The sequence below is a fragment of the Mustela nivalis genome (assembly GCF_964662115.1).
Source record: "Mustela nivalis genome assembly, chromosome: 6".
Lineage (NCBI taxonomy): Eukaryota > Metazoa > Chordata > Mammalia > Carnivora > Mustelidae > Mustela > Mustela nivalis.
In genome coordinates this window covers 54,550,324-54,560,769 of record NC_139025.1, presented here as the reverse complement: position 1 = coordinate 54,560,769, position 10,446 = coordinate 54,550,324, and the positions used below count along the sequence as shown (strand labels likewise).

At 36.0% G+C, this 10,446-nt stretch overlaps 1 protein-coding gene across 1 annotated transcript; it reads right to left on the bottom strand.

The window, feature by feature from the left end:
- Window positions 1-3,699: 3,699 nt before the first annotated feature.
- Window positions 3,700-8,967, bottom strand: LOC309867563 (TATA element modulatory factor-like). Its single transcript, XM_082736518.1, is given in 3 exon segments — window positions 3,700-6,083; window positions 6,300-7,762; window positions 7,765-8,967. Coding segments are annotated over 3 exon segments (3,264 nt in total). The 5' UTR covers window positions 8,933-8,967; the 3' UTR covers window positions 3,700-5,450.
- Window positions 8,968-10,446: the final 1,479 nt, after the last annotated feature.

Genomic DNA, 10,446 nt, shown 5'->3' with positions numbered 1-10,446 from the left:
ATTGCATGGAGCACTGGGTGTGGTGAAAAATAATGAATACTGTTATGCTGAAAATAAAAAATAAATAAAAAAAAAATGTCCATACTGCCTAGAGCAATCTATACTTTTAATGCCATTCTGATCAAAATTCCACCGGTATTCTTCAAAGAGCTGGAGCAAATAATCCAAAAATTTGTATGGAACCAGCAGAGACCCCGAATCGCGAAGGAAATGCTGAAAAACAAAAATAAAACTAGGGACATCACGCTACCTGATTTCAAGCTTTACTACAAAGCTGTGATCACCAAAACAGCATAGTACTGGCATAAAAACAGACACATAGACCAGTGGAACAGAGTAGAGAGCCCAGATATGGACCCTCAACTCTATGGTCAAATAATCTTCGACAAAGCAGGAAAAAAGATACAGTGGAAAAAAGACAGTCTCTTTAATAAATGGTGCTGGGAAAACTGGGCAGCTATATGTAGAAGAATGAAACTTGACCATTCTCTTACACCGTACACAAAGATAAACTCAAAATGGATAAAAGACCTCAACGTGAGACAAGAATCCATCAGAATCCTAGAGGAGAACATAGGCAGTAATCTCTTCGATATCAGTCACAGCAAATTCTTTCAAGATATGTCTCCAAAGGCAAAGGAAACAAAAGTGAAAATAAACTTTTGGGACTTCATCGAAATCAAAAGCTTCTGCACAGGAAAGGAAGGAGTCAAGAAAACAAAGAGGCAACCCACTGAATGGGAGAAGATATTTGCAAATGACAGTACAGACAAAAGGTTGATATCCAGTATCTATAAAGAACACCTCAAACTCAACACACACAAATTAGACAATCATATCAAAAAATGGGCAGAAGATATGGACAGACACTTCTCCAATGAAGACATACAAATGGCTATCAGACACATGAAAAAATGTTCATCATCACTAGCCCTCAGGGACATTCAAATTAAAACCACATTGAGATATCACCTTACACCAGTTAGAATGGCCAAAATTAGCAAGACAGGAAACAACATGTGTTGGAGGGGATGTGGAGAAAGGGGAACCCTTTTCCACTGTTGGTGGGAATGCAAGTTGGTGCAGCCTCTTTGGAGAACAGTGTGGAGATTCCTCAAGAAATTAAAAATAAAGCTTCCCTATGACCCTGCAATTGCACTGCTGGGTATTTACCTGAAAGATACAGATGTAGTGAAACGAAGGGCCATTTGTACCCCAATGTTTATAGCAGCAATGGCCACAGTTGCCAAACAGTGGGAAGAACAAAGATGCCCTTCAACGGACAAATGAATAAGGAAGATGTGGTCCATATATACGATGGAGTATTATGCCTCCATCAGAAAGGATGAATACCCAACTTTTGTAGCAACATGGACGGTACTGGAAGAGATTATGCTGAGTGAAATAAGTCAAGCAGAGAGAGTCAATTATCATATGGTTTCACTTATTTGTGGGGCATAACAAATAGCTTGGAGGACATGGGGAGTTGGGGAGGAGAAGGGAGTTGGGGGAAATTGGAAGGGGAGGTGAACCATGAGAGATTATGGACTTTGAAAAACAATCTGAGGGTTTTGAAGGTTTGGGGGGTGGGAGGTTGGGGTACCAGGTGGTGGGTATTATAGAGGGCATGGATTGCATGAAGCACTGGGTGTGGTGCAAAAATAATGAATACTGTTATGCTGAAAATAAGCAAAAAATAAATTAAAAAAAAAGATGTGAAGACTTATAAATTAAAAAAACATAAAGTACAAAAAAAAAAGCAAAAGACAAGAAGAAACTCGATCCGGAAAGAGAAACCAAGAATCAGAACCATATTCAGACATGAAGTCGATATTGGGATTGTGAGACAAGTAACTAATAAAAATAATGTTTAATATGGTAAAGGTTCTAATGAAGAGAGAAGGCAACCTACAAGAACAAGTACATAATATAAACAAAGATGAAAAGTTCTAAAATAATCAAAAGAAGTGTTCACAAAATTTATTTTTTTTAAAAGGCTAGAAGTAAAACACAGTAATAAAAATGAAGAATGACTTTAATAGACTCATTGGTAGATTCAACTTGGCCAACAAAAATAAATGAAGAGCAAGAAGAATCAATAGAAACTTTAAAAACTGAAATGCACACAGAAAAAAGGATTTAATAAACAACAAAAGAAAAAGATCATTCAAGAATTGCTTAACAATATCAAAAGATGTAACATACACATGTGTAGTACAAGAAGTATACACAATAGAGCAGAAGAAATATTTTAAGAAATATAGCCTAAGAGCTTTCCAAAATTAACAGCAGAAAACAAACCACTCATCAAGGAAAATCAGAGTATCAAACAGGATAAATACGAAAAACCCATACCTGGGCATGTTATTTCCAAATGCAGAAAACCAAATACAGAGAGATAATCTTAAAAAGAAGCCTGGGAAGCATGTGTGATATCCAATATACAGAGGGCAAGGATGAGAATTACAGTGGGATCATTGCACAAACTCTGCCATCGATGAGGAGTTAAATATTTAATATGTGGATAGAAAAAGAAAAAATGCAGAATTCTATATCCAGGAAATTATCTTTCAAAAGTGAATGTGAAATAAAGACTTCTTCATATGAATAAAACCAGTCCTGCCCTGCAAGGTATGCTCAAAGTTCTTCAGGGAAAAGGAAAGTTCCATTGAATTGACACAGGCTCTCAATAAAGGAAGAGTAGCAGAGAAAGAATAAATGAAGATAAAGTATTTTATTTTTCTTATTTTTCAACCTTCTAAAAAAATTCTTTGTTAAAAAATAGTAGTACACATGCTTTGAATGATTATGGCATATTGATAAGCGAAAAAAATGAAAGCGATATCACAAAGGATGGAAAGGAGAGATGGAAGTTATAAGATACCTGCACAGGTGGATATAGTTGTAGTGGATGTAACAGTACAGTATTACTCAAAGTCGAATTTAGATTGTTTTTAAATATATATTTTAAGCTCTAGAGCAGCCACTCAGTATTTTTTAAAAACAGATATAAATGGCATATATGCTAAGGGAGGAGAGAAACGGGGTCATATTAAATATGCAGTTAAAACCAGAAAATGCAGGAAAAAAAGGAGGGTAGGGAGAAACAACAAAATGTAATGAATAAAATATACAGATATGATACATATTAATCCAAGTATAGTAATAATCTCTTCAAATAGGAATGTTCTTTAAATACAACTAAAGAAGATGCCCCATGAGTAAATTAAATAAGTCTGAATTATACATTATGAATAAGAAACCCACTTGATTTTTTAAAGTTTTTATTTAAATTCTGATTAGTTAACACATAGGGTAATATTAGTTTCAAGTGTACAATATAGCAATTCAACACTTTCATACAACACCCAGTTCTTATCACAATGAGTGGACATACTTTAATTCCTATCACCTATTTAACCCTTAAAGAACCCACTTCCTTTCTGGCAATCAACACTTTGTTCTCTATAGTTAAGAATCTGTTTCTCGGTTTGCCTCTCTCTTTCTCTCTTTCTCTTTGGTCCCTTTACTCATTTGCTTTTTAAATTCCATGAGGAGTGAAGTCATATGGTATTTGTCTTTCCCTAACTGACTTATTCACTTAGCATAATACTCTCTCTAGCTTCACCCATGTCATTGCAAATGGCAAGATTTCATTCTTTTTTTATGGCTAATATTCTGTTGTGTGTATATACCACCTTTTTTTTATAAGTTAAACGGACTTTATTAATGTAAATAAGAATTAAGAAAAGAGAATGTTTAATATTATGAAATTGAAAAGTATAGGAGTTTTATTTCAATCTGTTTTCAACAACCTGAAGGTTTTATTTTCTTGCTAATGGATATTTTAAAATAATAATTTTATAATTCCTGAACTTCTAGTTTCAAACACTTGATATTCTGCAACTTAAGTTTCCTATATTTTCTAATTTTGTACATTTCTTATTGCTATCAGTCTTGTCATTCCTTGTCAGCCCCTGAATATTAAAAAAACAAAAACAAAAGCAAAAATAAAAAAGTCCAAGCTGACAAAAAGCTATTACACTGCTTTTTACCACTAAAATACAGAAAATTAATTTTATGAATTTGGTTCACACTAAAAGACTACTTGTTACTGCTACAAATTAGAGATCCAATGACAGAAATGCTGTCTGGAATAAAAAAGAACAATAATGAGGTCACTTGAATTGCCCTGAAAAGCATTCTAAATTCTTCCACATGGCTTGCTTATAGTTATACTCCAAAGTTCTAGTGTTTAAAATTCAACTAAAAATTAAATGAGAGTTTTTATTTGCAAGTAAAGTCAGGTAATGACTTTCAGTAATAAAATGTATCAAAATATTTCACAAATTTAAAACAAGGCCCAGTTAACTTTTAAACAAAATAACACTTGGAAGAAAGCATAGCTATTTTTTTAAAGCTATTCCACACTAATTTTGTGTGTAAAGTTTTGAGAAAAAGTGATAAATTATACAGAATTGCAGAAGGCCAAATTTAAATTAGCTCCAATAATTTCTCTATATTCTTATATTTTATAATATCAAATATTGATTTTTAATGTGCTTAAAAATAAGGCTTTACAAAATATGAACAATTAATTTTTAAGAGAAAATCATGGTATTATTTTATCACTTTTGATTCATTTTATAGGGGAGGGCAGTAAAACAATACCTCTTCAAAAATCACTCAAATGTCACTGATATCATCACAAAATCATTCTAAGTAAAATTGTTCCACTATCCAATCATGCCTATATAACTAACTGAATAGCTACAGCTTTCACCAGAGAGGTACCAAAATCTGTACAGACTTAATTGTAGAATCTGGGTGAAAGAAATTCTCAGACCACAAAAATTTTAAAGTTTAAATCATTCACCCTTTAAGCTTCAGACAGTGTGTGACTTCTACTTTAAAAGAAAAAAAAATTAGTTCAAAATTTAGTAACTGCAGGTTTAATAATTTTTTTTACTAGAACACTTAATGTCTATTTTCATGAAGTAGTAATTAGATATGTTGAAATGTGAAAGATTTCAAAGTTTCAATATGTTAATATAACTCTTTAAATGTCCTTAATATATACAAACACATATAAATTACAGATACAATTAATTATATATTTACAATACAACATATGAACACTCTCTCCTTCCCTAACCATGTTGATATGAGGAAAAGTAATCTCTGTGCTATTCAAGACAAAAAAACAAAAACAAAAAACATTGATGCTTTAAAAAAATAAATCTTTAAAGAATAGTTTCAAAAATAAAGTTCAAATATTGCACAAAATAATTTAACTGCAAATATTACTATATACTAGAAAACAATTTTTTTCAGTTCTTGAACTCTACAGTAAATTCCACTTTCTAATTCTATAAAAGAATTTATTGGAAGTCTACTTTTAGATATTAAATGTTTTACATTCAGTTTGATAGGAATGCAATTTTCAGAAGTTAACTGAGCCTTTGTCTTAAAAGTTCATCTATTTGAGTCTTATACATATTTTTTACATCTTCAAGATCTAATCGAAGTTCTTCTGCCTCTTCTGCTTTTTCTCCATACATCTGCAGAATAGTGTTGTACCTTTGATCCAAATCTCTTAGCTGAGTTCGAAGTTTGGGTATCTCTTTCACTTTCTCTTCGAGTTCATCATTTTGATTTGTTAATTTAACTAGCTCTTCAGCCATTATTGCGCGTGTTTTCTCTAGGTTGCCAATTTCTAGCTGTAAATGAGTAATCTCTCCTTCCCTGAGTTTTAGCTGAGACTGCAGATTTTCAATAATGCTGGATCCTGCTCCCATTCTCACAGCATCATAAAGATTGTTTCCATTAGCTGATAGAGACATTGGTCCAAATGAGTGATCATGAGGCTCATCCTGAGACTGAAAAGATGTTTGTAGCCCTGCCATATCAACTCCACTTATTGAACTCGAACGTGACATGGCGGGAGTGCTAGAAACAGAAAATGGCTTCCGTTCCTTTTCTTTTATTGCTTCCTGGTTGAAAACAACTTTCTTCCTTTCCTGTTCAACTTTCAATTTCTCCATTTCTAACTGACTATTCAGTAGTATCTTTTCTTTCCTTGTCTCTCTCTCTTTTTTTTTTTTAAGATTTTATTTATTTATTTGACAGAGAGAAATCACAAGCAGACGGAGAGGCAGGTAGAGAAGGGGGGGGGGAAGCAGGCTCCCTGCTGAGCAGAGAGCCCGATGCGGGACTCGATCCCAGGACCCTAAGATCATGACCTGAGCCGAAGGCAGCGGCTTAACCCACTGAGCCACCCAGGCGCCCACTTTCCTTGTCTCTTCAAGTGTTCTTACGTATTCATCTTTTAGATTTTCTAATTCAACCTGGTACCTATTATTTTCATCCTCAAGTTTTCTTAGCTTATTTTTCTCTGATTCTAACTGGGCCTGAAATCTACTGTTTTCCTGTCTTAAGAGAGAATTCTGTGACTCCATGGAGGACATCTGAATTTTGTTGGCAAGGAATTCTTCTGCAGCTGCACGTTCTCTTTCAACTGCTGCTGCTAACAAAGTCTGGGATTCACCAAGTCTATCGGAAAGATTCTTCTCTAACTTTTCCCACGATGATGTCTGGGACCCCAGAGTTGCTTGCAAATTTTCTATCTGTCGAAGCAACGGTCTTGTTGTTGATGAAACACTTTGACTCAGCTCTTGGTTTCGATTCTCTGCTTCCTGGAGTCTCTGCTGGAGTTCACTGATCTCATGGCGTAAATAGTCCTCTTTTCTGGCAGCTGCTTGTTCTGCACGTTGCAGGGCCAGTCTAAGATCTCCAACTTGAATTGCTAATGTTTCTTGCTGCTGACGGGCTTCTTCTTGGGCCTTCTCTAGCGCAGTAGAAAGTTCTTCTTTAGCTTTCATTTCACGACTTAGAGCAGCTTCCTGGGCTTCACTATCCTTTGCAGCATTGCCTTTGTGGAGATCAGTAAGTTCTTTGTATGCACTATCCAGAGCAGCCTGAATACTTCGGTTCTTTTCTTCAAGTTCATCCATGTCTACCTGAAGTCGGCCAAGATCCTTCTCTTGGCGTTCCACCACAGAATTTAGTTTCTTAATGTTTTCTCTATGTTGTTTCTCAACTTCTTCTTTGCCATCAAGGACCTGTTTTAAATGTTGCAAATCTTCTTCTAGGTCTTTAACTTTTTTGTTCAGTTTTGCAATAATATTTTCATTTTCTTTGTCGTAGGCTCTTAATTTCTTAATAATGTTAGAATTATGCAGTTGCTGTTTTGAAAGTTTTTCTCCTTCTTCCATTAATCCTCGGATCTGCTCATCTTTCTCTTTCAAAAGATCTGAAGTCTCACTACTATTTAATCTAGTAGCAAGTTCTTCCTTTATACTTTTAATTTCCTTTTTAGCAGCATCTCTCTCTTTGCAGGCTAGCTGAACTTTCTTTTCTGCTTCTGCAATTCTTTGAGTAAATTCATCTTTCAAGGAAGTAATGCTGCTGCTTTCTTCTTTCACTCTAAACATTTCATCTTTCAGATTATCATAGGCTTCTTCTAGAAGTGCTTTTTCTTTACTAAGAGATAATAACTGAGCCTCCCTTTTATCCAGTTTCTCATTCAGAAATTCAACTCTCTTGCAAACATCTTCCTTTTCAGAATGCGGTTCCGGCTTACTTTCAGCAGCTTCACGCTCCTCAGCCACCTTGTCTAAGAGAGTATGTCCTTCATTTATTGGTGTAGCAGAAACCAAAATATCAGGCTGTTCACAATTAACAGGTGTTGCACTTTGTCCACTTCCTCCATTTCCGTTTCCTCTGTGGGTACAATTAATGTTTCATTCACTTCTTCTTCCGATTTTCCTTCAACAGATTCATTTATTTTAGTTTTGGGAGTTGAAGGATTAACTATAATAGGTACTAAAGCATATCCCTTGCCTGAAAGTTCATCATCTGAATTGATTTCACTTACACTACGGCTATCTAATGACTGTACACTAAACGAGTCTATTCTTTCAAAAGCATCGGATGAGCAGCAACTCTCAGTGAGTTTTTGGAAATCATCTAAACGATTATATTCGGGACAGGCAGATGCCGAGAGAAGCTGAAAAGATGTCTGCATCAAGTGAAGACTTGATTTGGAATCTGTAGTCTCTTGTCTTGAACTTGCTGAGCTCTCACTTATTACACTTTCATGATCTAAAACTTCAATGTCACTGGTGGTAGAAGTACCCGACAAGAAGGTGCTAACAGGAGGTGAAGGTGTGTTACTCTGTCTGTCCTCATGTTTTTGTTCCTTAGGTTCCAAAGCCATGTCCTTCGTGTCCGCTGCAGACATATTAGATATGTTTTCTCTAGTTGTTTTCACATTGCTTACACTTTCAGACACTTTCAAACGTACAGTTGACACCTTCATATCAGATTCTTTATTAACATTTTCTTCATGCTTGCCCTCAGTTTTAGGCGACAGAGCATCTATTGCTGGAGTTTCCCCTGATGCAGATGGGGTAGAGTCTTTTACTTTTGACTCAGTTATTTCAGATGTTCTTGACTGTCCAGTGTGCAAGGATTCCTGTAAAGTGTTCTTCACTTCTTCTTCTGGTCGTTGTGATTTAGCTGGTGGTTTTGACACCACTGGACTCTTCTGAATGGTCTCCCTTGGAGAGAGAAAGGCACTGAAGAAATTTTCAGATTCATCCACCACAGTTCTCCGAACTGGCTTTGTAATTGCTTTAGGAGAGGCTACCGGCTGACTCTGAGGTTCAGTGTTTGACTTTAACCCCCAGGTTGAAGAATCCCATCCTCCACTGACAGGAGTACTTATTCCTGGCTCCCCGTACGAAATCGTCTCAGCCCAGGCACTCGGCTCCTCTTCCTGGATATCCAGGACCCTGTTGATGGACTTCTGGGCCTGGGACAGGGCCTGCTTCGGGAAGCTGGAGAGCTGGGAGGCGTTGAACCAACTCATCTCCCCTCCTCAGCCGGCCGCGGCGGCGGCAGCACCAAGCGGAAGCGGGCCCTGTCAGCGGCTGGCCATGACCCCAACCCTCTCCCCCGAGCCCGGGATGTTACCCTCAGCCCTGCCAGCACAGCTGGGACGAAAGGCCCAGACTGCCTATACCACCTTTTTTTAATCCATTCATGAGCTGATGGACACTTCGGCTGTTTGCATAACTTGGCCGTTATAGATAATGCTGCCATAAACATCAAGGTGCATGCATCCTTTCAAATCAGTATATTTGTATTCTTTGGGTAAATACCTAGGAGTGTGGTTACTGGTTCATAGGATAGTTCTATTTCTAACATTTTAAGGAACTTCCATACTATTTTCCAGAGTTATTCTACCAGTTTTCTTTCTCACCAACAGTGCAGGTGTGTTCCCCTTTCTTCCTATCCTGGCCAACATCTTTTGTTTCCTGAGTTGTTAAATTTAGCCACTCTGACAGATGTGAGGTGATATCCTATGGTAGTTTTGATTGGCACTTTCCGGATGATGAGTGATGTTGAGCATCTTTTGACCATCTGTATACCTTCTATTGGCCATCTCTATTGGCCGTCTGTCTATCTTCTTTGGAAGAATATCTTTTCGTGTCATCTGCCCATTTTTTAAATTGGATTATTCATTTTTGGGGTATTGAGCTTTATAAATTCTTTATATGTTTCGGATATATCATTTGTAAATATCTTCTCCCATTCTGTAAGTTGTCTTTTAGTTTTGTTGATTGCTTCCTTCATCGTGCAGAAGGTTTTGATTTTGACGCAATCCCCATAATTTATTTTTGCTTTTGTTTCCCTTCCCTCAGAGACATGTCTGGAAAGAAGTTGTTAAGGCTTATGTCAAAAAAATCACTGCCTGTGTTTCCTTCTAGGATTTTTATGGTTTCAGGTTTCACATGTAGGTCTTCAATCCATTTTGAAGTTGTTTTTATATATGATGTAAGAAAGTGGTCCAGTTTCATTCATTTGCATGTTGCTTTCCAGTTTTCCCAGTACCTTTAGTTGAAGAGATATTCTTTCTCCCATCACATATTCTTTCCTGCTTTGTCAAAGATTAGTTGACCTTATAGTTGTGGGTTCCTTTCTGGGTTTTCTATTCTGTATCATTGATCTATATCAATGTATAGATATACATTGTGCTAGTATGATACTGTTTTTAATGTATTTAATGTTTTTTTAATGTATTTCTTGTGCTAGTATCATACTGTTCAGATTACTACAGTTTTGGAATATAACTTGAAATCCAGAATTGTGATGTATCCAGCTTTGCTTTTCATTTTCAAGATTGTTTTGGCATTCAGGTCTTTTGTTGTTCTGTACAAATTTTAGGATTGTTTGTTCTAACTTTGTAAAACACAATAGTGGTATTTTGATAGGGATTGTATCAAATGTATAGATTGCTTTGGTTATTATGAATATTTTAACAATATTTTTCTTTCAACCCAAAAGCATGGAATATCTGTCCATTTCTTTGTGTGATCTTCA